The 26,729-nt window shown below is 45.3% G+C and overlaps 6 protein-coding genes across 6 annotated transcripts; 3 read left to right on the forward strand and 3 right to left on the reverse strand.

The window, feature by feature from the left end:
* The first annotated feature begins 820 nt into the window (after positions 1-820).
* Positions 821-4,332, forward strand: LOC115397748 (transmembrane protein 119a). Its single transcript, XM_030104206.1, has 2 exons — positions 821-945; positions 3,595-4,332. Exons 1-2 carry the CDS (start codon positions 826-828, stop codon positions 4,330-4,332), a joined length of 858 nt encoding a protein of 285 aa, XP_029960066.1. The 5' UTR covers positions 821-825.
* A 3,354-nt stretch (positions 4,333-7,686) lies between these two features.
* Positions 7,687-8,988, forward strand: tmem119a (transmembrane protein 119a). The gene has a single exon (XM_030104207.1). It carries the CDS (start codon positions 7,687-7,689, stop codon positions 8,986-8,988), a length of 1,302 nt encoding a protein of 433 aa, XP_029960067.1.
* A 5-nt stretch (positions 8,989-8,993) lies between these two features.
* On the reverse strand, positions 8,994-11,425 carry iscua (iron-sulfur cluster assembly enzyme a). The gene is made up of 5 exons (XM_030104828.1): positions 11,287-11,425; positions 10,997-11,110; positions 10,430-10,540; positions 10,157-10,235; positions 8,994-9,627 (listed from the first exon to the last, which is right to left on the reverse strand). Exons 1-5 carry the CDS (start codon positions 11,386-11,388, stop codon positions 9,536-9,538), a joined length of 498 nt encoding a protein of 165 aa, XP_029960688.1. The 5' UTR covers positions 11,389-11,425; the 3' UTR covers positions 8,994-9,535.
* A 151-nt stretch (positions 11,426-11,576) lies between these two features.
* Positions 11,577-20,738, forward strand: sart3 (spliceosome associated factor 3, U4/U6 recycling protein). The gene is made up of 19 exons (XM_030104732.1): positions 11,577-11,798; positions 13,011-13,137; positions 13,227-13,331; positions 13,404-13,588; positions 13,730-13,835; positions 14,007-14,131; positions 14,208-14,363; positions 14,547-14,685; positions 14,816-14,923; positions 15,018-15,095; positions 15,175-15,233; positions 15,840-15,949; positions 16,046-16,158; positions 16,256-16,332; positions 16,406-16,568; positions 16,647-17,086; positions 17,708-17,860; positions 17,997-18,184; positions 18,265-20,738. Exons 1-19 carry the CDS (start codon positions 11,592-11,594, stop codon positions 18,443-18,445), a joined length of 2,820 nt encoding a protein of 939 aa, XP_029960592.1. The 5' UTR covers positions 11,577-11,591; the 3' UTR covers positions 18,446-20,738.
* Positions 20,739-20,794: 56 nt separating this feature from the next.
* On the reverse strand, positions 20,795-23,211 carry ficd (FIC domain protein adenylyltransferase). Its single transcript, XM_030104733.1, has 2 exons — positions 22,711-23,211; positions 20,795-22,228 (listed from the first exon to the last, which is right to left on the reverse strand). Exons 1-2 carry the CDS (start codon positions 22,979-22,981, stop codon positions 21,147-21,149), a joined length of 1,353 nt encoding a protein of 450 aa, XP_029960593.1. The 5' UTR covers positions 22,982-23,211; the 3' UTR covers positions 20,795-21,146.
* A 527-nt stretch (positions 23,212-23,738) lies between these two features.
* Positions 23,739-24,245, reverse strand: LOC115397750 (polyubiquitin-like). Its single transcript, XM_030104208.1, has one exon. It carries the CDS (start codon positions 24,243-24,245, stop codon positions 23,739-23,741), a length of 507 nt encoding a protein of 168 aa, XP_029960068.1.
* Positions 24,246-26,729: the final 2,484 nt, after the last annotated feature.

Consider the following 26,729-nt stretch of genomic DNA (forward strand, 5'->3'; position numbering starts at 1 on the left):
AAGCCTCACTAACGCAGCCTCACTTCCACCAGAAAGAGCAGAATCGCTGCATACATTACGAAGAGCCGCTCGCTGTACTTTTCCTTCATTGCATCCTGAAGCTGAAAAATTACAACCTTGCTCACAGTGAAACCCTTGGGCATCATCATGTCAAAGCAACTGTCAAAGTAGGTGAACGACACAGAAAAGCAGGCAGGAGCAAATAAATGCCCTGCAGATCCGAAGATAAGTGCTCCTGAAAAGGCCATGAAGTTTATATGTTCGCTGTCTACATGTGTTCTGGGATGAAAGGGGAGCTTTCTCCCTGCTCTGGTCTCGTACGGCCCGTAGAGGCAGGCTGTAATCAACGCAGATGTAATTAGAGAGGACTTGGTGGGAGGCAGAGCAGGCTCTGGACTCGCCCCGCCGGGGACAGAAATACCCGCTTCCCTAAAACATGGGACAGCAGCAGCGTTCACCCTGTTCTGAAGAAGACACGGAAACACCTGAAAAGTCTGATCACACCTCAGTGAGGATGTTCTGTGTTGTTTTGAACATTTGCTCAACATCCTGTAACAGAACTAAAGTCAAAAATGTTTCTGCAGCGTATTCAGAGGAAACTGTCCGCCTCTGTATGTCCAGTCTCAAACAATCAGAAACTTTCCACGGAAAATAAAGCCTGGAAAATGTCCTTTCTCGAATGTGGACTCCAGTCTGAGGATGCAGAGTGAGGATGGAGGCTGAGCAGGAGGGAGGAGAGGCTGGAAGCAGAGGGGCTGGACATCCAGCAGGGAGGCTTCAGAGCCCAGAAACAAAACAGTTACTAGAAGTTGGCCGGGAGGGCAAATGCTTGGAATCTCTCTCTCTGGCACTTTTACTTTCCTCTCGTTGCCCTTTTTTCCTCTTTCAGCAGTTGTCCGCTCTGCCCTGAACTTCCCAGAAGACAAACCCAGAACAGGACGGCCTGTGAGTATTGATTCAAGTTACCTGTGGATTTAAGAAAAGATTCAGCAAAGAAGAAGGCGAGAAACAAAGTTTTTTTTTTTTTTTTCAACTTTTTAGTTTGGGTTCTTAGTTTTTCTTGCCAACAGACTGGACAAAACAGATTCACTCAGAAGACGTTACTTCAGTAAAGTTATATTTATCTCTTGAATTGCTGCCAACATAATTCACTGGTGTAATATCTACACTCAGCTTCACTCCATCTAATTAGCCTAAATGTGGGCGACAAATTACATGGACATTTTATAAAATATGATGTGCTGTTTCAGCCTGAAATGTCAAGCAACCCTAAATGTTTTTCTACTCTTCTGCAGAATTGCATTGATCGGACTGACGCAGCAGTAAAACCATCACAATAGTTTTGCACAATGAACACTTTTCATTGGAATATTTTGCATAAGTTCATTTTTATCTTCTAAAGAGTAGTTTTGTATTTTTGCGAAATTTGCAAGGACTTTTACATCATAGAATCAACGATTTGCCTTCAGTAGAAGAGCTCCAGTTACTCTAATGAATTGTTTTTAAGTCTAATGGAAACAATCAGTGATGAATAAGTTATTAGATTTTAACTTTTTTATGTTGTTTTTCAATGATCATACAGAGTGCATCAAAAAGCTGAAGGCAAAGAACATAGACTCTCTCCTCGACATTGGAAAAAACACAACGTATTAGAGTCGAATTGTTACAAATATGTATTAAATACTACATGAACAATATCTAACTTATGGTAAAAAAAGATTTAGACAAAAACTAAAGACATCTGTTTTAAAATACCTGTGGATATTTATATCAAAAGTTGAAAAGATTATAGAAAAACAATCCAATGTCATAATTGTTTCAATAAAATCTCAATTTCAGTTATCTTAGAGTTTAATTTATGAGAAAATCAAAATTTTAAAACAAAAGATGTTGAATATTTAGCAGTACCTTCGAATTAGTGCTCTCATCTTTTCCAAAGTGAATTCCAGTGTTTTTGTTAATTTTTTTTTTTGTCTGCTCACTCGTCATGAGACAAAGGTTGAATATATAATGTCAAAAATACGAAAAGGACAGACGTGATCCATTTGAGAAGTCATATATCTGTTCCCAAGACAAAATATCTATAAAGCACATTTCAAGGGTTTTTTTTTTTTTTTAATCTCTGGAGAGTTTTTACTAAAACCTCAAATCTGATGCACACATTCTGCAAAAGTGTGTAACGTTGAACGCTTCATGGTGCAAAATATCCGAAGAACTCTTCCAAGTTTTCCTTAGTTCAGAACACGTAGTTATTCTAATGAAATAAGATGACTGTAGAAGCTCCGTCCAGAGAAACTCATAACTTCATGAGAGAGTTTGCTTAGTTTTGCACTTTCCACCATTTTTAACAACATATAAATGTATCTTCTGTTCTGTGGCTCACTCTGGAAACTCACAAACGTTAAAAAGTATTTCTGAAATATTCTTTAACGCCACCTGAGTGTTCAAATTCTGCATTTCCAAACTGCAACATGTGGCCTGTAAAGTAATCAGTAACGTGAAACAACATCAGGATAGTCGCTGCGGTGATGAGAGATTATAACGCACGCGAAATGCCATGAAGATGATTAGCGGCACGCTCGGTCTCTGGACGGCCTTCAATTAAACCTACGATCGACCCAGAGGTGGAATACAGGAAATCTAAATTTAGTGGTAATTATGGGGATCAGAGGGCAGAGCCATCCTAAAGCTGTACATCCAAGGATGAAGACCCAGCCCACCATCTGGTCCAGGAGACTCTATACTGTACATCTGGCCACACAGGGAGGGTGGGGGGAGCTGCTGGTCTGTAGTGTGAATCCCAGCAGCAGCAGGTTCACTGATTACAAGTCTTTACGTGGACGACGCTGTCTAATTACATCCAGATTCATGAGGTTTTAAATGGTATCAGACTCTCTGCTCTTAGTTTTTCGTTCTTAAATGTGGACGTTGAAGTGACCAGAGTGTGAAAGATGGAAGGAGAATAATAGAGGAATAATAGTGGGAGGTTTATTCAGCGAGAAGCAGCCCAAGTAAATGCATGTTTCCCGAGAAGCAGAAATATCTTCATCAGGCCTGAGCTGCTGTGGGCTGCTGCACTGCAGCGTAAATATAGAGGACGGAGCCACAGGTCTCCCACGCCTCTGCGCTGTCTTTGGAATATCGCTTCCTCCTGGCTTTGGTGTGGTGGATGGGTGGCCTCCCACTATTTTACAAATTATAAGGCCTTCGGCACCAAACTCACTGTCTCCACCCCGAGTAAGTAATGGCTGCTCCGCTGCCGGCCTGCCTGCTAAAATAGATCTGCTGCGAGGCAGGGAAAGACGGAGGACCTGGACGAGCCGGATTCAAGACAGATTCAGGAGTCACACTAGGGATGATTTATGGTGGATATTTAGTGGAAGGTTGCAGCTCAGCTGGGTAAACACCATCCATCAGCCCACCTACAGCTGTGGACTACATCAGTCCAGCATTTGCAAAGAAGCAATAGCCTTATCCTTATATCCTTATCATGTAGAAAAAGTCTAGAAAAGACAGGGATGAAGGCTAGAAATAGTGTCTTTTCTATGAACTGTAACCTCTGCCACACTGAAAATGCTGTCTCTGTCCTCGCAGGACTCCGAGGAGAAGATGAAGTCCCGCCTGGCTCTCCGGGTCGCCTGTGTGACCCTGCTCTGGCTCTGCTGCCGTGTGTGTCACGCCACCCCTCTGTTCTACAACATCTCCATGGACGGCAGTGGCGACGAAGCCGAGCTGGAGCTCATCTTCCCCACGTCCTTCTCCACCCGGGCGCCGGTTCAGGTCACCAGCTCCACCGGAGCCCCCACCCTGACCAACACCATCACCACCACCATGATCCGCCTGAAGGACTTCGTCCTGAGCCGGGTGGTGGACTTCCTGCAGGAGAACCTGCTCATCATCATCGTGGTGACCTCCCTGCTCATCGTCATGGTCTTCATCATCTGCTGCGCCTCCGCCATGAGTCACAAGCGCAAGCTGGAGGCCTACAAGCCCCCGCCGCAGCCGTCCAGGAAGTACACGGCGGACAAGACCGCCGGCGAGCTCCACGAGAGGCCGTACGCCGTCGACCACGTCAAGAGGGTCCACGCCCAGAGCGCGGCCTCGCCCAAGAACCTGCGCGTGCCGTCCAAGGCCCTGGTGGGCGAGAAGGGGAGGGACGTGCGCTCGTCGCCTCGCCAGGAGGTCAGGAGGGTCAGAGATACGGAGGAGGCGGAGAGGAGGAGGGAGGAGCCCAAACGCAAGGAGCAGGTGAAGTACAGGGAGGAGGCGCAGCAGAGCGCCAGCGCCAGCCACCCGGTCTGCACCTGCCACCTGAAGAAAGCCCACCACTAGGGCAAGACCGGGGATACAGTGAACAAAAAGCATTAAAATTTCCTCTTTTCAACGGCATTTAAACAGAGGGAGATACATTTAGGCTGAATAACATTTAAAACTGTAGGTCGGCGTGATGAAGGGAAAAACACGCCAGGAGTCGCAAAATAAAACACAACATGTACAAATGCAGCAGTGTGCTCATTATTTATGCTCAAACCTCAGGACTTTAACGATTTCTGACTCCTCTGCACATGAGCGGAGGTGAAGCGGCAGACAGTTTAGTCTGGCCGAGGCCGCTCGCTTGTTTTTTCTTTTAATCAGTGGTTTCAGCTCAACATGAAACTACAGCGCCGAGACTCCACTGCAGTAAAAGTTCTCATTTTGAATGACATCCAGAGAAATAACAGAGGAGGGAAATGTGCATGGAATAAAAAAGAAAAGGAAAAAAAAAAGAAAAAAAAAAGAAAGGGAAGGCTGTAATTGTCTGCCTTTGCAACACAGAAGGTCCAGAAATGTCCGTGTCCTCAGTTCGTCCTGCTGTAACGCCACAACATCCCATCGGCAGCTGAGTTTAGCCGATTCACTATTTTTAGAGCAAACTCTTTGTTGCTGTAAATAAAGCAGCGTGAAGTGCCAGTAAACTTGACTTCCTAAGAAGCAAAATCTTTTCTCTACGTTTAGATTTTACCAGCTTTTTTTTGGTTTAATAATGTTTTATATATATGTATACATAATCCTATTGTATTTTATTGTAAGAATTCATTTCGCAAAGCTTTAAAGCAAAAAAAAAAAAAAAAGAAAGAAAACCTTGATTCTGTAAAATTCAATGAGAATTGTGTTTGTGTATGATCTATGTCTGATTCCAGTGTGGCCAAAGTAGTCAAGAGGTGAAACAGACTTTGTGAATTTTGTTTAATTTTTATGTTTAATTATTTTATTTTAAGTTTACATTCGAAACAAGTCCATGGATCCATCGTCAGTAAGTGAGTAAAAGCCCAGTTATAACATCAACTGTGAATTTTTTTAGCATTTATCAATTTGACCTTTCAAATTACTCTGAAAATGAACAGTCTGTGTGTGATTCAGTAGTTTTCAGAGTGTGGGAGGATCAGATCCCGTCTGCCTCTGTACTTCTGCTTATTGTACTCGGTTGTTTTCTCTGTAACAGTAATACGGTTAACAACATTTTTGTGTTTAATAAAGGTGTTGAAAAAGATCTTTCAGTATTTTCTGTAACTGTAACCGTGCAAATGTTGGGAGTTCTGTCATCTGAAACAAGAAAACTCCAAATTAGAGGTGGCGGGCACGGTCCAGAAAAAGCAGATGTTCTCAATGTGCACATTATGTTCACTGTGGAACTCTATCATTTGCAGCTGGTTAAAGAAATTCGCTGAGTGTAATCTGCTGTTTTAACTTGACATTTTCGAGCTGAAATTATGGAAGCGACTTCACAGAAACACGACTGACTCTGGAGGCGGGAAATAACCAGGACCTCTTTTGTCCTTTCCTGGCAGCAGCAGCACTGAGATTTGCTTAAATATTTCAGCAGCGGTGAACCAGATACATACTGCGACCCTTCGCCACAAAGCAAGAGCTCGACTATTGTCTAAGCAAATCTTTCAGTCACTGATTTGTTCCACTGAGCTCAAAACAAGGAATCAAACAATTCTGCTGAAATTTGCTCTATATGTTACACAAAGGATGAAATCCTGCCTTTATGGGAACAGTGAGAGTTCAGAGAATTATGTGTGATATGTTAGTTTAGTTATTATCTTCTATTTTGAAAAAAAGTCAACCTTATGATTCTGAATGTTTTCTTGAATATAAATAAAGATATTATGAACATGGGGAAAATAGATACATAATGCTAAAGCTTGCACAGAACATATCCAGCAAATAAAATGATCTGGATCAGAAGTGGGTCAGATTGCCAGAGATCAAACGTGACGTGACGACACACACCAGGAAGCCTTGTGACGGCTGAAACAGGAGCCGCGGCAGAGCCTTACACCAGGGTCAGATTCCCCGCTCTATTGTCAGCGAGGTGTTAAATAATTCGAGAAAATACTACCCCCTCACTTTCACTCATCGCACCGGATGAGAGGTGTGCAAAGCACCTTTCCTCGTGAGCACGTTCGATAGATTCACCGTCTGACCCACACACACACACACACACCGGTCCGTGACCTTTGGCTGCTTCAGAAAAGGGAATCATTAACAAGTACGAAAGTGTTTTTTTTCTTTTCTTTCATTCATTGAGCACAACATCTTCGCCCCCGATTTCCCAGCCTCCTCGCCGTCTGATTCCACTGACAGGCTCCTCCGTCAGTCCGGACGGTGAAGAGGATCCAGAACAGGTAACAGAGCACCTTAAGGCTGTCATTAAACTTTGATGAGCATCTGCCTGGAATTCTCTGCGGCAGCTGTTTATCTTCAGAGAGACGGTGGATCATGTGAGGCTCACAGGGATGAACTCCTTCCTTCCCATCTCTCTGGAGGAGCAGATAAAACAGCAACAGGAGAATGGTGAGTAGGGAACACTTCAACTCTTTGGGGTCAGTTTTGTGAATGGTAAATGGTAAATGTGTGTATTATCCTTTCAAGACAACATATCTGGAAAACTCATCAGACCTCTTGTTTTAGATAACAACAATAACATCAAAAAACTTATTTATAGGTAAAATGTAGCCAGATACCCTGAAACTTGCTTACAGGAGGTGAAACAGGTACTGAATAAATATAATTTTAAAAAAAGACTTAGTGTTGATGGAAGACTTTTCTGTCATAATTCATAACTCAGTGAAGAAATTGATTTAGACTTTTTCTTCTTGTAGTGTCTTCAGCTCAAAATTGACCAAAATATATATTAAATCATTGTTTAACAGACTCCATGGGGGGAAAGTTTTTTTTTCAGTCTAATTTTGAGATTCCCAAAAATCACCCGCCTCCTTCCAGGAGGCTGGCGGTGACATTCAGGGGGGGTGGTGCTTTCTTTTGGAATTGCTACGACTGTCTCTGATGATGGGTGGTGGTTTGTTTATGTTGCACTCTATCTTCCTCACCACCTGCTGCAGGTCCATGTTAGGAAAGTAATACTTGCACTGGCCGATGCTGTGCTTCCATTGACTGTAATATATTTTACTTTGCATTGCATTTTTCCAGTGTGTTTAATGTTTTTTTTGTTTTTTTTTTATCAAGTTAAAGCCCTAGTTTCATTGTTTGTGAGTTACTGTATAATTTCCAGGCACTGTCTCTTCTAGATTTCACTAATGTGCTTGTTACATTCTCCATGATCCTTTGCAGTAAGTCATGCTGTGGTGCAGATGTGGCGTCCTCCTGGTTCTCTGCGTCTGTCCTCTCGCCTGCCTCATGATGTCTCCGTGTCCTCCCGGCTGCTGCTGCTCTGGCACCGGGGTTCTGGTTCTGTGTGAGTCTCTGGGTCTGCGGTCGCTCCCCCGCTCGGTCCCTCTGAGCACCTCGGCCCTGTCTGTGGCCAGAAACCAGCTGTGTAATGTGGACCACCTGCTCCGGCCCTTCTCCGGCCTGCAGGAGCTCAGCCTCAGTCACAACCTGCTGGCCCGCTTCCCCCGCGGCCTGCCGCCCAGCCTGGAGTCCCTCCTGCTGCAAGAGAACCGCATCACCTACATCACTCTGGGCGCCCTGAGGCAGCTGGGAAACCTCGCCCGTCTGGATTTAGAGGAAAACCGAATCCGTGCCATCCAGCCCGGGGCGCTCTGGGGTCTGCACAAGCTACAAGTCCTGAACCTGAAGGGGAACCAGCTCACAAGCCTCCCCCTGGACCTCCCTCCATCTCTGACTCATCTGGACCTCTCCGCAAACTGCATCTCCGTCATGGACCTGCCTTCACTGTCCCCCCTGGTCAACCTGCAGGTCCTGAAGATTAACAGCAACTGTCTGCGCTCGGTGCCGGAGAGCGCCTTCGACGGCCTCCCACGCCTCCGATCTGTGGACCTCGCCAACAACCTGTGGGTGTGCGAGTGTGACATCTTGTACCTGTACCGCTGGCTGCTGAGCGGCCGGCTGAAGATGGCCACGGACCTGGTGTGCACGGAGCCGCTCCATCTCGCTCACCGCCTGCTGCTCAATCTCTCCGTCATGACTATCTGTCCTCGCATCCTGAAGCCAAACGACAGCGCGCGACATTTTGATGGGGACAAGCCAACTGTTCAAACTCTACACAAAAGCAGAACGGATTCAGGACTTGCGTTGCAGGAGGTGAAAAAGGAAAACACAGTTGGACTCCTTACCCAAGCTCAGAATCTTCCTAAGACTCAAAACTCACACTACTGGTTAGAAACTCTGACCTATGAAGAGTGTTTATTCCTGAATAAAACCCAATCGATCAGCGAGTTTCACTTGAAAACCACCACTTCTCTCCCAGAGGAGGAACAGGGGTGCAGAGAAAACATCACAGCTCGGAGCAGCAACACATCTGAAGAGACAGGAGTTTTGCTTTCCACAAGCAGAGAAGCAGCCTTGCCCACTCTCTCCCCACGGACGCTCGCTGTGCAGGGCTCTGCAGTCATCATCTCCCTGCTCGCCGCGCTGTGTGTTTTAATGGCTCTCTTAACGCTGGCAGTGCTCATTGTGCTGAAACGGATACTCCTGCGGCGGCAGAGGGTGGCTCCTCTGAATGAGGGATCAAGCAGATGACCATCGCACAATAAAAATGTTTTATTTAGTTCACAGGAAAGAAAACCGTCTTGCACAATGTTGTGGTTTGGTTTTGAATGCAGAATCTGTTGACCTGACAAGCATTTTCACACCAAATGTTTCACAAGCCGAAACACACAAGAGCAAACGAATCTCAAAGAAATTAACCCTGATTTGTTTAGAATCCCTGTTGTGGTCTGTGCATAAAATGAAAGAAGAATGGGAAGAGTTCAACTCCACTGTCCAAAATTATGGCCCATCATGAACCTCCAGCATGAGAACACATCAGTGAAACATTTCTTAGTTTTTTTGTGAGAAAAAAATTCCATGTGCCACCTTAAAATGATAGAAATCCTGTTTTAAATTCAAAGATATGGATACAAACAGCCATTTGAGAAAAGGAGCAAAAACCTCTCCTGAAGATGCAAAACCTGCTGCAGTCGATTATTGTAACTTATCTTCCACACGGCTCGACTTCGCTGTGGGTCATTAGCTGGTGCTGAAATATCAGTGAAATAAACCACCAAGGATTATTATTTCCAGCGTATTAGCTGCTGGCTTTGGCACGTTCCTCTTCCTTATCCTGCTGCTTCAGTCTGTAGTCTGACAGCGCGGCTCTGATGGCATCTTCTGCGAGCACTGAAAAAAAAAGGAGAAAGAGGGTTTTAGAAACACTTCAAATGTCTCTTTGACTCAAAGAAACCTGCTTAGAAACTAGACTGGTACGTGGAGATGACAGAAGTAATCCTCTCTTGAAGTATATTTACTATGAAAAACACAATAACGCCAAAACAGCTTTGAGCACAATCATGAATAAAGTGCACAATGAAATTGTTTGAAAAAATAATATGACATAAAAAAAGTATAATTATATATAATAGCAGAAATAAAATCACCCTAAAAGAACATTCAAAATAAAAAAAAAACAAGAAAACAAACGTGTCTAAAAACATCAAACATACAGGTTCTCTCAAACAGAACAAGGAATCAGGACATATTTAACGGAGTAGAAACATGAGAAAATACTATGATGGAATTAGAATAATCTCTCCTTACAGCATCAGAGGAGAATGAATTTGATAGAAGCACTGCATTTTATCTATTTCACCAACTTAACTTGTAATGAATGTTCCTCAGTTCATACGAACTATTTCAGTTTTAAACTTACTAGAACAATGAAGTTTGACAGGAGGAAGACAGAGCTCTTTGGCGATGTCTGTGTTCTTGATCTTCAGAGCGTCGTCCACCTGAAGGGAGAAACGAGTTAGTTTGATCCTTAAACAAGCAACACTGTTAACTTAATGATAATAATAGTGACATTTTCAATTAAAATCATATTTTTGTCTGTTTTCACAATTTCTCGTCGAAATGTCTCAAATAAGTGACACAAGTTGAGTCGTGACTGTTGAGAGAGGTAATCAGCTAAATCTTCTGATCTTACCGTCTTCCCCTTCACCCACTCTGTAGCCAGAGAACTGGAGGCGATGGCTGATCCGCAGCCAAACGTTTTGAACTTTGCGTCCACGATCTTGCCATTTTCATCCACTTCAATCTGAAAAAGAACACAGTGTTAGAACTTTTTTTCACTACCTGCAATGCAAACAGTGGACAATAATGAGGAAAACATATCACAACAATAATAAAAAAAACAAACTGCAAAGCACATTTCTCAGACATAAAAAAAAACCCATTAAAAAAATCCTGTTGGCATACAAATGTTAGCATGCTAGCTTTGAAATTGGAGTATAAAAGAGTTTGACTCTTAACTATGTAAATCAGTGGGCATACTCAGTAGTGACTTGTGGATGTTAAAGGGAGGGTATTAGATCACATGTTGTGGAGTCAGTGGGTACTACGTAACTACAGTGATATAAGCATTTGTGATTAGTAACTGAAACCGTTGTTTCAAAACCATGGTGATCGTGACTGTGAGACAGTAAAGTCTTCACAGGTGAAGCCAGGTGAAGTTGAGGACATGGGGACTGGTCTGTGTCGACCTGCAGCTCACCTGAAGTTTCATCACATCTCCACAGGCTGGTGCGCCCACCAGTCCAGTCCCCACATTCTTGGACTTTTTATCCAGAGAACCCACATTCCTCGGGTTCTCGTAGTGGTCCACAACCTGAGGGAAAGTGATAAAAACACAGTGACAGAGATTTTACGACTTTGTTTGCTGCTGTAGGTAATGAAGTGAAAAGGTAGCACGGTGCAGGCTAATGTGGCTACACCTCTAAACACACAGATCGTGAACACCGCTGGCTAACACAGGTTTTAGTTATAAGTATACGCTTCCAGTACCTTTTTGTGATACAGGCAAACAGCATTCAGCTCCGGGCGGTATATCCTTCTGCTAAATAACAACAGCAAGGGCACGGAGTTTCGTAAGGAGCCCATCGCCATGTTTCCATACGGACGACCAGCGGAAATGAACGAAGAGAACCGAGTGAATCCGAGCGCCTTTTGTTGACAAACACGTCTGGTCTCGGCACAGCGAGGGAGCGCCCTCCAGCGGTCAATAGCGGCAGGTGCATGCAGCGCGGGACTCCGCCCCTCCTCGCGCTGCGGCTCGGCGGGTCTGTTACCAGGCAGACAGCATTTCCAACATGGCAGCGGCAGGCAACGCAGAGCAAACGCAGTTACAAGACATGGAGGAGGAAGATGCTGGGATGGAGGAGAGGGAGATGGAGTCCGACGAAGACGAGGAGGGCGAAGAGGGCATGGGAGTCGAAAACTCAGACGAAGACGAGGAGGACGATTCCTCAGAGGACGAGAAAGAAAACGAAGCGGAGATCCAGCGACTGGAGGAGCAGGTAACGAGCCCGCAGCCGAGCCAAGCTGTTAGCCGGGGAGCTAATGGGAATGAATGGGAGGTAAAAACCACAAGCTAGAAACTAGTCGGCAGCTTCATAACTGTGAGCTACTCTTCCTAAAAGAAAATGAGCATGAACAGAAATCACAGCAGCGTCAGCTGTCGATAATAATCACAACAATTATAAATACGACATCATTGACGTAGCAGTCGTGATTAGCCGAGCTGCTAATCTGTTATGCTAACACTTGTTTGGCATAGCACGCGCCTTTTTCTTCAGTTCCTGAAAGGAGCACGGACACACGTGCGTGACAGCACGTTGTCCTAACTTTAATGAGGGTGGCGAGACTGTTTTAGATTTGGTGTGATAAGGAAGCAATCTGTTGTTATACAGAAGAAAGACAGGAGGGTACTTATTGTTCTGTGCTGTTGTTGCTATTACGACCAGCAGCTCACTGTGTAGCTGATGCACTTTACTACAAACCCTCTTGTATGTTTATCATCTCTCTTCTGGAAGCACCAGTGTGCAGTGTTGTTGCAGTACTTTGCAGCGTGTCGCACATATATCAACTGATGTTGACAACATCCACAGTCCACACAAAGCTAACCGATTTCATATATTCAAGGTGAAGCAATCAGAGATGGTTGTCTAATGATAATCACTGCAGTGTTGTGTCTTATTATTATTGCAGATGTACACTTCTTTTTCCAATACCAAGTACTACAAAAGGCAACTTATTACAAACTTATAGATGTAGTTTTGTTTGCTCTGACCACTAGTTGGTGAACCCTGCAGGCTACATCGTGCACACAGGCTTCACATTGGCTGCTACTGACAGAAGTCATTTTAGATAAACATTTCAAAAAATGCTTTATTGATTCAGTCATAACATCATTTTCCACTTATCTATGTGCAACTTTTGTTTTTTGTCCCATATTCATTCGCGATGTTAGTCTGCCTCTAAATACTGATTAAAATCGGTGATATTATTCCTTTAAATGTAGACAGTAGTGAAAACCTTCACATATCACTTGTTTCTGTCACTGTGGTGGTGCTTGCCTTATATCAGAATAGAAATAAAGTTTTTATTTTATTTATTTTTTGCAGCTGTGCTTATTAATGCCTGGCAAACAGCACCAGAATAATAAAAAAAAGACATTTGTTTGCATTATTGACCATGTCCTTCTGATTCCACTCTTTGTATCTTCTCAGCTCTCCATCAATGCTTTTGATTACAATTGCCATGTGGATCTAATTAAACTTCTCAAGCAAGAGGGGGAACTTCTACGTCTGCGAAAAGCCAGGCAGAAGATGAGTGAACTGTTCCCTCTCACTGAAGGTTGGTGCTTATCTCGCCCAGCGTCGGGGTCACAGGAATAAGCAGCTTAGTGTTTCACACCTGAAACTACCTGTTCTTTCATCTTCCAGAGATTTGGCTGGACTGGCTTAAGGATGAGATCCGTCTGACTGAGGAAGAGCCGAACCGCGACAAAGTTTACGAGCTTTTCGAGAGAGCTGTAAAAGACTATATCTGTGAGTGTGCCACCACCGCACCGTCCCCACCATTTATCTGACATGATCTTGACCTGGAACGTTTTTCCACAGGTCCAGAAATCTGGCTGGAATATGCTCAGTACTCCATTGGTGGCATGGGCTCACCTGGCGGCATCGACAAGGTGAGATCCATCTTTGAGAGAGCGGTGACGGCTGTGGGACTTCACATGACCAAGGGGCAGACGGTGTGGGAGGCATACCGAGAATTCGAGAACGCCATCCTGTCCACCGTGCAGGTATGTGTAGCTATAAATCTTTTTTTTTTCTTTTTTATAATTGCTGAAGGTAAATTTATTTTGATTTATACATTGTGGGTGGGTAGGGTGTTAAAGGGGCTGATTTTTAACAGCATTTTCTTTGCTGCATCTCCCTTGCAGCCTCCTCCTGGCAGGATTCCCAGCCGCGAGGAGCAGGAGCTGCTGAAAACACAGCTCGAGCGAATCCATACACTGTTCCGTCGCCAGCTGGCCATCCCCTTGATGGGTGAGAATGACATGTTTTCTGTCCAGACTGGTTACTGTAAAATGAGCCGGACTCCCGCTGTGCCTGGAAAAACCATGAGCAGCCCCTCTTCGGAGAAGAAACACTGGAACACTCTTTATTATCATTATCATCATTGGCTACTGGCTATAGTTGTGCGTTGCTCTCTTGCAGAAATGGAAGTCACCTATGCAGAGTACGAGGAGTGGTCTGAGCAGGGAGTGCCCGACACCGTCGTGCAGCAGTACAAGAAGGCTTTGCAGCAGCTGGAGAAGTACAAACCTTTGGAGGAGTCTCTGGTGAGTCTTTGATCTAGATAACTGATTGCCCGTCTCTCGTGGTCTGTTACATCTGATTGCTGTTGTCTGGCTGCAGTTGGTAGCAGAGCCTCCCAAGCTGGCAGAATATCAAGCCTACATCGACTTCGAACTGAAGGAAGGCGATCCGGCTCGGATCCAGATCACCTTTGAGCGAGCTCTGGCGGAGAACTGCCTGGTGCCGGACATGTGGGCAAGAAACACCACCTATCTGGTGAGGATCGGTTTTGTTGCAGCGACAATTTTTAAAAGCGTCCTGCCACACTGGAATGTTTGATGCGTCCAAAATAAGTTTCCATCATCGTCTCACTGCTTATAAATGTAACAGATGAAACATTAAATCATCTGGTTTAAGAAGTCTGAGCGTTTTGTTTTTCATTTTCTCCTAACTCTGCAGGATCGCCAGCTGAAGGTCAAAGATTTGGTTTTGTCTACTCATGAACGCGCCGTCAGGAACTGCCCCTGGACCATGGGTCTGTGGAAGAGCTACCTGCTGGCTCTGGAGCGGCACGGAGCCGACCATCAGACGGTGTCAGGTAACAAGACAGGTTCCCTTAACCACGATAAACAAGAACAGAGGAGACATGTAATTATCTTAATATCTGGCATGTTTTGTTATGCTGCAGTTTGTTACAGTGTCAGTTTGGTGGTTTCTTGTTTCCCCAGATGTTTTTGAGAAGGCGCTGAATGCTGGTTTCATTCAAGCGACAGATTATGTGGAGATCTGGCAGGCCTATCTGGACTACTTGAGGAGACGTGTGGATTTCAGTAAAGGTGAGAGCAGCTCTATGTCACTGAAAACACAAACATCTCAGATTGCAGTGTCTCATAGTATTTTTTAATTTTATTTATTTTATGTTTTTTGCAGAATCGAGTAAAGAGTTGGAGGAGTTGAGAGGAGCCTTCTCTCGATCTTTAGACTACATGAAACAGGATGTCGAAGAAAGTAAGTGGATTTTATGGAGGTGTGTTTTCACTGTGTTCTGGTTGAATCTGATGGAATTCACTGACCTGCGTCTCTTCAGGGTTTGGTGAAAGCGGAGATCCTTCTTGTATCATAATGCAGATCTGGGCAAGGATAGAGGTGAGCGGTGTTACCATGACGATCACTTGTCAACATGTGTAGCAGTGATGTTGAGTGTTGTCAAGCAGAACATTCACCACAGTAAAAAGACCCATGAACTTCATCACACAATTGATAAGACTATTTTTATAAAATCAAATCTTTGTTGACACTTTAAGGTGTAGAGCTCTGGAGACATCGTTCTTCCTAAACACATTGTGCCGCCACGACTAAGACACATGAGTCCGTAGTGCTCTGATTTAGCTGTAAATCCCTTTAGAAATTGTATAAAGTGGCCTTGAGGTTAGGAGAGCGAGTCTGTAAAAGCATCATTATCTTCACAGGTGCTCCTATTTGCTTTGATTCAGTTGTCAAAGGACAAGCCTCAGTGTGAAGCCAGAGGATTCAGCTCAGTATTGATGAAAATAAATGGAGCGAGAACCGTTTTCAGGGTTCATGGTGATGTTGAAAGAAGTAAAACATTTTGATCTGCACAGCTCGAGCACTGAATGAACGACTCGGTGAAATATTTAATAATGAAACAAGGACTTGTGCTTTATCAATAACTTGTTATTGTCCCGGCTCACACTCTGATTCATCACATTTTTGTTTTCTCCTCCTGATCAGGCACTTCACTGTAAGAACATGCAGAAAGCCAGAGAGCTGTGGGACAACATCATGACGAAAGGCAACGCCAAGTACGCCAACATGTGGCTGGAGTACTACAACCTGGAAAGGTGCGTCAGTCTGATGGAATTGGAAAGAAATTGAGATAATTGCTGATGTCTTTGTGGTTAATTACTTGCAGCTTAATGTTTACTGTTTACATGCAGGTCTTACGGGGATCCTGTTCACTGCCGTAAAGCTCTTCACCGAGCAGTTCAGTGCACAACAGACTATCCTCAGCATGTCTGTGACGTCCTGCTCACCTTCGAGAGAGTGGAAGGTGATCCCCAGCTTCAAAAAAGAACCAAAAAACAGCAGAATAGATTTATATTTCTCAGATTACTGAGTGTCTGTGTGTTTTGTGTGTTCACCTCCAGGCTCTCTGGAGGACTGGGACTTGGCGGTGCAGAAGACCGAGACGAGACTGAACAGGATCAACGAGCAGCTCGCAAAGGTAGGATCCGGCTGGAGCGGCAGGTGGATGATCCGCCTGGTCGGGACTCACTTGGCTTCGTTCTGCTTGTCAGGTCGCAGAGAAGGAAGCCAACATGGCCCGCCAGGAGGAGGAGCGAGCCGAGCAGCGGCGGAAGGCCAAGGCAGACAAGAAGGCCCTGAAAAAATCCCACAATGAAGCCCGAGCCGGGGAGAAGAGGAAAGCAGATTATCGCAATGAGTGGAATGAAGACTCCGGTAAGAAGGACCGCTTTGCCAGAGTCATTATTTTGAGCTAAATAGAGCACGACTTCACTCATTTTCCTCTTTCCCAAGATCGCAAAAGGCACAAAGGCAACAAAGAGCAGAGCACAGAGGAGTACATGGAGACGGAGAGTGGCCTCTCTGGGAGGAACGCCCCCCCTGGATACAAAGCTGCTCCTCCCGCCTCCCAAAAAACCCAGCCAGCAGATTCCAGGCAGTACGACAACAAGCCGGAGCTCCGGAACGACGACAGCAGCGTGTTCGTCAGCAACCTGGCGTACACCCTGGAGGACCCGGAGGCCAACCTGAGGACGCTGTTCGAGCCCTGCGGCCCCATCAAACAGGTCCGCCTCATCTTCAGCAACAAAGGACAGTTCAAAGGCTACGGTTACGTTCAGTTTGAGGCGCCGGTGTCCGTCGCCGAAGCCCTGAAGCTGGACCGACGAGAGGTGGAGGGCAGGCCCGTCTTCGTGTCGCCCTGCGTGGACAAAAACAAAAACCCGGACTTCAAGGTAAATTATTGTGTGCAAGACTGAATCCTCCACAGTGGCAAAGTGTGGAGTTGGCCTCTCCTGCGAGGCTCAGGGGATGAGGCCTTTTCCCTGTTTTCACTGTTTAGTGTAGTTATAACACATGCCAGTATCTTATGGCTGAGTTATTGAAGACAAAACCATAACTGATCAGATTTCAAATTAAGAGCATCTAAGTATCCTGAGAGGATTAGAGGTTAATGTGAGAAGTGTGAGGAAATTTTATAACTGATCAAACAGCAAGCGCTTGGATAGAGGTAAAGCTTGTGCCATGTGAGAGCAACATGGTTCAAACTGTGGCCGGGATCGCAGATGGATTTGAGTATTTTTTATTTGAAATATTTTCTTTAGTTTGTTCTCTCTTCTACTGATGCTGTGCTGCTAAACCACGTTGCTTCTACTGAGTCACATCTGCAAAGGTGACTGTTTTCTACAACAGGAAGGTTCTCACAAAGGAACGGTGCCATAGTAATTCTCAGTCATACCGTCCTTGACGAGGTTCCCGTCTGGCCTGGATGACAGTAAATCTCATAGGGTCGTAAATTTCTCTTGTCCCGATCACATCCAGTCCGACTGACATCTCAACATCATCACCCTTTGCAGGTGTTTAAATACAACACATCGATGGAGAAACACAAGATCTTCATCTCCGGCTTGCCTTTCTCCTGCACCAAAGAGCAGCTGGAGGAAATCTGCAGGAGTCACGGCACCATCAGAGACGTTCGTTTGGTCACGTATCGCTCAGGAAAACCCAAGGTGAGGCTCGTAAAGAGGGAGGTGCTGTCCAGATGTTGTACTGAGAGAGTGATGATCATCTCTGAGCGTTCAGCAGCTGAGCTGGGTGTGTGTGTGTGTGTGTGTGTGTGTGTGTGTGTGTTGCGTTGCTCTGCAGGGTCTGGCATATGTGGAGTTTGCAGACGAAGCTCAGGCCTCTCAGGCCGTCTTGAAACTGGATGGCACGGAGGTCGAAGGCAACAAAATCTCGGTTGCCATCAGTAATCCTCCGCGCAGGAACATGATGGACAAGCCCGGGTCCAGCAGACTGACGGCGGACACGACGTCTCGCCAGGCCTATGGAGCGTAAGTTCACCCGCCGTCCAGCTCGCGTCTCACTTCAACGATAAGCGGCTGAAATGTTTGTTTCCTAACGATTTTTCCAGGAGGGGAAGAGGACGCACGCAGCTGTCTTTACTCCCCCGCTCGCTGCACCGTCAGGCCGCCCCGGCCGGCAAAGTGGAGAACGGGACGGCGGCCAGCGCGGCGACGGGGGCGGCGAGCTCAGCCGGAGAGCCCAAATCTTTGTCAAATTCAGACTTTGCCAAGATGCTGCTCAATAAGTGAGGGGATTGCGAGCGCCGCTTGCCCTGAAAGCCATCTCACGTCCCTTCTGAACCCGTGTCGGCTGTGTCTCCTGTGATCGATTCCCCCATGCTCCCTTTAATCTCAGTCACACTCCCGTCATCCATCCAGGTTGCCTTAATCGCCAAGCTCCCGCCCTCCATCCCCCCCAAAACGGAGATTTCTCAACCGTGGAACAGATTGATTTAGTTGAGTGTGTCTGCAGGCGACTGCCTGCCAGGCTTCTTTATTAAAAAAAAAAAGAGAAAAAACATCAGTTCTGTGTAAATACGTTGTATTTCGACATTTCTTCTTTGGTTGTGTGATTTTTTTTTTATTTTTTTTTTTGACAGATGCATATGGGAGAGTATTTTTTTAAAGATTCAAAACAGCCAAACTTGTGAATGTTGTTTCTCCTCATGTGTATGCAGATGTTTGATTACTCTGTAATATAGTTTGTGTGTGTGTGTGTGTGTGTGTGTGTGGTTGTACATATGTTGTAAGTGCTACAGTGATTTAAAAAGAAAAAAAAATCTCCAGATGTTTTTAGGGAACCTACAACTTTTATTGAGTAAATATAACACATGACTACCTGTGTTTTTTTTTTTCTTACCCTGACAGAATAACGCAGCTGTTTTTTTGAAATGGCTTCATATCACCTGAGTCTGCATTTGATCACCGGCGTTTACGATGCTGTGAATTACCTCCTAATAATCCCGTTCCATCACGTTACTTTCAGTTCTCTAGGTCTTGTGGATTCGGGGTTGTGTTCGTTAGTCGTGCCACAAAACTGGAACCGGAGCTTCCCTCAGCTGTTGGATGATTGATCAGTTTGTGTGCATCTATAATCAGATTTATGATCTGAGAAAAGAATCTGGGTTCATAGGATGAAGAAATTACTGCTATTGGCTCCTCTGATGTCAGGACAGTTTGTTAGAAATACACATTTTAGTGTATTGATTCTTATTTGACATCGTGAATCTGTTCAGTATCTTACGTGACAGTTTAGATTTATCTGAAAATACAAGAAAACAGTATAAAAATGTCATTGAAACATAATCCTTCAGTTGTAGATGTATTACACAATAATCAACATTTTAAATCATTCTTTTTATGCTCATAAGTCATAGAATTACTTAAAATTACTATCTTAATATCTTTTTAACTTTTAGATTCATTTTATTATAACAAAATAAAAAAGGTAAAGATTTTTTTAAATGGTTTGTGAGTATAGAAATAAATGACAAGACAAAAAAAAATCAAAATTTAAATGTGAATATTTTTTTTCTTATTGCTTGTATTTTTGGTTTTACACTTTTGAGACTGTTGAGCGTTTGATTACAGCTGTTTGGACAAATACTGATGAGCACTTTCAGTATGAATATGAAACTCATGTCAGGCGTTGAGGTGAATAGCGGTCGGTGTGCCTTTGAGCTGTGGGCCCGGTCAGTAGACCTGCAGCTGTTCAGCAGTCCGCTGATATGTGGATATCAAGAGTTATAAATAAGTGAGTGCACTATAAAGGTGAATTCTTTGATCCTTACAAACCGAAACCCAGCTGCTCTCGGTGTCGGGACCGGCATGTCACGGGGGTCAGAGGAGTTTGTTTTTCATGAACATTTTGATGTTAAGAAGTTTTGGCATTACTTCTAATATTTTACCTTGATCTTGACACAATTCACATTTTCAAATGTTCTCCAGTCCCGTTTATTTTATCCTAAATCTTTAATATAGTGTTTTTCTTTAGTGCGGCCCTATGGGACCGACTGTATGTGGCATAAAGATTCTATGATAGTCCACACATTATTTAGATCTGCTGCTTCTTTGTCACAAGAGAAAACTATGCAGTTTTTCCCATGTTAGTTCAGTCATTTACTTTTCTGTCTCTGTATATATACACATATATATATTTCAAAAAACTTCAATGTAGTTTGTAATAAATCCAACTTTTAAAAGCTGATGGAATACAAGCTGTACGTAATGCTCTCACCACAGTGGCCTACTCCAAAAAAAAAAAAAAACACTAGTATATCTGTAAACTTTGTTTTCTGTCCAGTATTCTAACGTTGTATTGTGTGCACTGCTGCTGTTTTGTATCATTTCTATAGTCAATGTTATGAAAAGAGGTCAGATTTAAAAAGGCTATATATTGTTATATTTTTGTTTAATCTCAGTATTTATTTTCTTGTTTCAAGACGATCTCCCCGTTTTCCACCCTTGTGTTTTGGGTGGTATAAAAAAAAAATATGTGAAGTTTTTGTTTTGTTACTGCTTTAATAAAGTCATGTAAATCCTCCTCTGTGTTATAATCCTGAGACTCATTCTAAAACAGCGAGTGTGAAGTAGATGAACGTTAACAAAACTCTTTATTTTCAAATAAATAATCCAAGTCAAAGTGCGTTACAGTGTAGAAGACATCTTTATCCCGAGATCTAACTGTCACACGACACATCTGCAGTGGAAATCGCCGTTTTCGTCCCGTTGGCAAGAGTTAAATCACAATAAAATGATTCAAATTTATCTCCTTTAATTCACACAAACACGGTTTGTATAAACCTCCACTCTGTCAACATGATATCCCTTCTTGAAGACTGATGACAGGCCCGGAGAGGTTTGATCATGCCCAATATAAATCAATGTGAAAAAGCTTTTTCGGCTGTTATCCCTGCAGACGTTTGGTTTCTTTTCCCTGTTCCCGCCCGGCTCAGGTGTGGGCCGGGATTGTCTGTTTGCAGTCGGGACAGGCCTGGTCCTGGCCGGCTCCCGGCAGCCCGACGGCGTACTCCGTCGTGGAAATCAGCAGAGTGTCCAGGGTTATTTCTGTACATTTGGCTATGAAGCGGATGAAGGGCCGGACGTCCCCCTCGTTGGCGGTGTCCAGAGCTGCGTAGTACTCCGCCCTTTGCTCCTTCCGGATCGTGATCGGCGGGTACCGTGCTTGCATGAGCACGAGGTTCATGAGCAGCCGGGACGTGCGTCCGTTGCCGTCCACGAACGGGTGCACGTACACCAGCTTGTAGTGGGCGAGAGCGGCGTACTCCACGGGGTGCAGCTGCAGGGCCTCGTCAGAGTTGAGCCACTGCACCAGCTCCTGCATGTGCTTCTGCAGGTCCTGGGGGTGGGGCGGGATGTGGTGGCCCACAAACACCTGGTTGGTGCGAAGCCTGCCCCCCTCCACCGGGTCCACGTAGCCCAGCACCCGCCGGTGAATCTCCAGGATGTCCCCGACGGTGATGGCGCCGGACCTGGACAGGAGTGTGGTGTTGATGTACTTCATGGCGGCGTCGACCCCGATGGCCTCGTTCTGCTCCTGGAGGCTCTTTCCCGGGACGGCGTAGCGCGTCTCGATGATGTGACGGATCTCGGAGAGGGTGAGCGTGCTGCCTTCGATGGCCACGGTGTGGTAGATGTGATGGTAGTACGTCTCCTCCATCACCCGGCGGAGCGCGGAGTTGCTTTTAGGAATGGACATGAGCCGCTGCACTTTACTGTCGATGAGACTGAAATAACGCTGGTCGATCTCCTCCACCAGGGGAAGGGTTCGGTCGCGGCTGACCAAAGCTCTCTCGTTGCACGGCGAGATGGCCAGAGCTTTGGTGTAGAGGTGGTCCGCCTGGACGACGTCCTTCTCCTCCTCCAGAATGGTCCCCAGCTCCGTCAGGGCGTCCACAAAGTCTGGGTTCATGCTGAGCGCATGCACCAGCAGCTTGTGGGCCTTCTCCCTCTTTCCCAGTTTTTTCATCTCCAGAGCCTGCTGCAGCGCCGCTTTGGCCTCCAGCACCATCTCTGTAATCCAAACAAATGGATATGCTGAAGGAACATGACATCCTTAACGTCCTTTCACTGTTGGTCACCGAATTTTGACATTATTATTTTTAATTACCAGTCTTCTTTCCTCTCTCACTCTACATGCATATTTCACTATTAACATTGCGTCTTTCTTGCGGTCTGTCCTTTTCCTCTCTACAGGATCAGTGTGAAACTGAAAGTTTGTGGTTTGAGATTCTGCCCCATCACACCTGTAACTGGATTTATAACTTTGTTAAGACAATAAGTTTGTTGCTTTTTACTTATTTTACTGTATTTCTTCATCATTTTTCGGCCATACTTTTTCCAAACCCAGTTCTCGTGTTTTTATTATAACTCCATGATATGACTGTTATGCGTCTTATATCAACTTAACATCTGGCTCATCATTTTCTGTTTTTCATTTTTCTACTACCGTGCTTTATCGCCAGCGTGTCAGTGAAGACAGCTGGTCTTCGTACCTTTGCTGGGCTTGGATTTATGCGGCAGCACATCCAGCGCGGTGAAGGGGACGGTGAGGCTGGTGGACTGCGCGGCGGGAGGCTGCGGGGAGCTCCCCAGCAGCTGGCACCGCAGCTGGGCGATGCCCTTCAGGGAGGCGCAGCAGCGCTCCTCCACCCGGACCAGGGGCATCAGGAGGGCCACCAGGGAGCCCAGCGCGACGCACAGCAGCGGGCCCCATCCTCCGAGGACACGGCCGCTGGTGTAGCGCCACACCGTCAGGGAAGACATGACGACCCCCGGTTAGGTCCTCCATCCTCCGGTGGTACGGAGCCCCATCTACTCTCCCCCCACCGCGGTCTGCGGGTCAGCCGGGAAACAAACCGTCCGCGGGGATTCGGTTACGAACTTTCACCGCTCGGAGGCTGACTGGCGTCACGGCTTCGTCTCTCGGATGTATCTAACGCCATGTAGCTTCTTAAAAACACCAACAAGACACTAAACATACACATCATCCGCTTCCGCTGTTCGGCCTGCCAACATTCTCCATTCTGATTGGCCGTGGGTTATAGAAGAGGCTCGTTGATTGGCCAACACGGCCGCAACAAAACGTAGTTGTCCCTGATTGGTCGATATGTGATCAGCCCTATTCCCTGAGTTCAATATCCCAGGTGGAGAATGTTTTGGCGCCTGCAATGAACACATTTAAACTTGGACTTGTACTTCTGTAAACCCGTTTCTAATACGGACATTTAGCACAGGGGTTCCTCGATTACTGGATTTGTGGCAGCAAAACGAGAAATTACAAGATCTTTAAATTAAAATCGCAAATCATGGATTACAGGATAATGTGTGATTAATATAAGAATAAGTGTATTTTAGAAATGGTAAAGATATTAGTAATTCTAAAATACTAAAGCAAGCCTCTCATTTCTACTGGTTGTAATCTGGACCTCTGGACTGACAAATGACAGGAAAAGCAATGCTAATGAAGTAACACTTTATTGCAAAACTGCTGATATATAAATATCGATTGTTATTAAATTATTTACACTTTTGGAGTGAAGTCTGACTCACAACCTCCTCTCAGGCGGAAAGTCAGGTAGATGGTGCTGTGCTCCTGGACGTTGTAGTCTGCCAGCAGCCTTCCGTCCTCCATCTGCCTCCCCTCATGGATCAGCCTCTGCTGGCTCGCCTGGACCCCCTCCCGGGCTTGCACCTTGGTCTTGAAGCCCGTCACGGTCTCGTCGGAGCGGATATCGTAGGTGGCCGTTTGGCCTTTTTCGTTTTTCAGGAACACCTGGATGGTGGTGGGCTCACTGGGCTGGATGATCAGCAGAGACACCTGGGAGCCGGACTGCAGGCCACAGTCACACAGCCGCTTGTTGCCGTCACTGAGCGTCGTCTTATGGCCGTTTTCAAAGACTAATCTCTGGTTCTGAGGGGGAACTTCCAGAGCTTGATGGATGAGTTGTTTCAGGAAGCTCACTGTGTCCTGAGGATTGACTGTCAGGCTGCGTGTGGTACCGTTCAACATTTTAATGGTCAAATCCATGATCCAATAAATCTGAAATAAATAATAATTATTATAATGCAGCTACACAAGATAAAGAAAATAACTGATTATAGTCAGTAACGTTAGTGAAAGAAGCTTACCTTTGGATGACTTTTCTGAGCGGAGGCGAGAAAGGTCCGTAAATTTCCAAAAAGCCTTGAGGAAAAAGAAAGAGCGTGCATGAGGCTACTATTTATATGGTAGTCTGATACAAGGCCCACCCACTCTGGAAACTTCCGGATTCTAGCCCCAGCAACACAACGGTGGAAATGAGTTGCCAACCTTCACCACTAGGAGGCTGGCATCATGGCGGCATCTCTCGGGAGTATCTAAATGAATTAACGCCATGTAACTTCTGCTGTGACAGCTTACAGACACCAACTTTCTGGTCTGGAAGTTAGCCCTGGTTCTCTGAATCATTAGTGAGGTGTCTCGCTATGGTGCACGTCAGCTACGCTGATCCCTAGAGGCAATATTACACTACGCCAGTCCAGACAGGCAGACAGACATCAAGTCGGCTCCCCGGGGAAGAAGGGTTCCCCTTGCCGTAAAGGCTCGTCAATGCTTCACATGCACGCGTTTCCGCGTCCGCTTTGGAGCCTCCGCGCACCACCGATGCACACGCGCTTTCTCCCATTTATTGGGCTCAGCTGTGCGCGTTCTATGCAGTCAGACTGATCCACTCATCCTTGAGAAGCTTTTCCAGCACTATACAGACTGTTTATCTGCTCCTTTATTACAGATTATTTATAGGAAATGAGGCACATACATTGTCAGTACATTGTCATTTAGTTTAAAAGTTTATTTCGACTTTTTTTTTTTGTTTCTGAATCACGGGGGCAGCGCCCGAGCGATTAGATGCTTTCACTTCTGTTGGCAGACCTTCTCATCCCTCCAGACAGAGCCTACTCTCTCTGTTCATGAGTTTTTCACTCTCTCTGTGTCTTTGAGTGGCGCCATCAGGCTGTAGCTCCGTTTACCGTCACTTTTACTGTCATGTTTTGTTTAGCGCATGTGTATACCGGCGCGACCTGCATGCAACGCGCAAGGTGGTCACAAAATCTGGCTGCTGGGGGGACGTCCGCGTACCCTGGCGGACAGGAATTCATGACGATTTTTACGTCACGCAACGCGCACCCACATGGACATGTGAAGCATGGACAGGCCTTAAAGCGATACTTCAACATTTTGGCAAATTGGCCCATTTAGCGCAATTCCTTAGTCATTTCGAACAGCATACTTACTTTTTTGGTGAGGGCGAGCTGTTGTTTATTCAGAGGTGAGTCGGGGAAGGTTTTCGGGACGGACACAATGGAAGTGGATGGTATTTTGGTTCCCCCTCATCAAACTCATCAAATACAAAATCCAACAACCCCAAAACACTTTGGTGGACACGTTATAATTCGCACATTCACTACACTGTGAAATATTAATGCAAAATTATGAGATTGAGTGGTTTTTGCGAAGATTGCTAAGACGGAACTACTTACTAAATATGGTGTCTGGACGTAGTGATTTAAAAAGAAAAAGTAGTTCCTAGTATTTGCTTCAGTGTCGTAACGCTACAATATTATTTGTTGGTGTTCCACAGCGTAGTGAATGTGCGGATTATAACGTGTTCACCAAAGTGTTTTTGGGTTGTTGGATTTTGTATTTGATGAGTTTGATGAGGGGGAACAAAAATACCATCCACTTCCACTGTGTCCGTCCCGAAAACCTTCCCCGACTCGCCTCTGAATAAACAACAGCTCGCCCTCACAAAAAAAGTAAGTATGCTGTTCGAAATGACTAAGGAACTGCGCTAAATTGGCCAATTTGCCAAAATGTTGAAGTATCGCTTTAAGAGCCCTACATCAGTGTCATCTCCTCAGTCTCAGTCAGCACATCTCATCCTCACGCCAAGCTTGGAGGGTGGTCTGATGACATAGCTCACTCATGTATCAGAAAACTGTTTTCGAACAGAAACTTCTCGAAAAAAGTGCCCACTGCCTAAGGATTAGGGTTGGAGTGGAAATCCAAACATAATGGTGGCCTCGATACATTTCCTAAACACCTGTGGACTTCATGAAAAAATGGGAACACCCAATATTTTATTTTAAGCCCTGGACGGCAAACCTGAGATATTTTCAGTGAGGGCAATGTATAGGAATGTGAAAATTAGCTTCCTTCAGGTCCATGGATGTAAACCAGTTGCCTGGAAGCACAAGGCAAATCAGAACTATGTGTGTCAACATTCTGAAGTTATTCTGTCTCATGCATTTGTTCAGAGCACGCAGATCCAATATTGGCCATAAATCTTGAATAGAAACTGTTCTGGCTCTGCTCCAATAGTACCGTTTGAATAACTTCTTTGCCGAGCAGAGTAGTGATTTCTTCCTGCAAAGCATGAGCTTTTCCCCCTGAGCCCACAGCAGTAGTATGCTGTTGAAACGGGTGGAGTAGATGTGAATTCTCTAGTTGTAGTCTTTATTACCCACATGAACT

Source organism: Salarias fasciatus, chromosome 12, assembly GCF_902148845.1.
Source record: "Salarias fasciatus chromosome 12, fSalaFa1.1, whole genome shotgun sequence".
NCBI lineage: Eukaryota > Metazoa > Chordata > Actinopteri > Blenniiformes > Blenniidae > Salarias > Salarias fasciatus.

Coding starts and splice junctions, on each gene's coding strand:
- LOC115397748 (XM_030104206.1), top strand. CDS start 826: ATGCTTGGAATCTCTCTCTCTGGCACTTTTACTTTCCTCTCGTTGCCC. Junction 946..3,594: donor AACCCAGAACAGGACGGCCT/GTGAGTATTGAT, acceptor CTGTCCTCGCAG/GACTCCGAGGAGAAGATGAA.
- tmem119a (XM_030104207.1), top strand. CDS start 7,687: ATGTCTCCGTGTCCTCCCGGCTGCTGCTGCTCTGGCACCGGGGTTCTG.
- iscua (XM_030104828.1), bottom strand. CDS start 11,388: ATGGCGATGGGCTCCTTACGAAACTCCGTGCCCTTGCTGTTGTTATTT. Junction 11,111..11,286: donor TTTGCCTGTATCACAAAAAG/GTACTGGAAGCG, acceptor ACTTTCCCTCAG/GTTGTGGACCACTACGAGAA. Junction 9,628..10,156: donor TGTCAAACTTCATTGTTCTA/GTAAGTTTAAAA, acceptor TTTTTTTTTCAG/TGCTCGCAGAAGATGCCATC.
- sart3 (XM_030104732.1), top strand. CDS start 11,592: ATGGCAGCGGCAGGCAACGCAGAGCAAACGCAGTTACAAGACATGGAG. Junction 14,686..14,815: donor CGACCATCAGACGGTGTCAG/GTAACAAGACAG, acceptor TTGTTTCCCCAG/ATGTTTTTGAGAAGGCGCTG. Junction 17,087..17,707: donor ACAAAAACCCGGACTTCAAG/GTAAATTATTGT, acceptor CACCCTTTGCAG/GTGTTTAAATACAACACATC.
- ficd (XM_030104733.1), bottom strand. CDS start 22,981: ATGTCTTCCCTGACGGTGTGGCGCTACACCAGCGGCCGTGTCCTCGGA. Junction 22,229..22,710: donor TAAATCCAAGCCCAGCAAAG/GTACGAAGACCA, acceptor TTTGGATTACAG/AGATGGTGCTGGAGGCCAAA.
- LOC115397750 (XM_030104208.1), bottom strand. CDS start 24,245: ATGGATTTGACCATTAAAATGTTGAACGGTACCACACGCAGCCTGACA.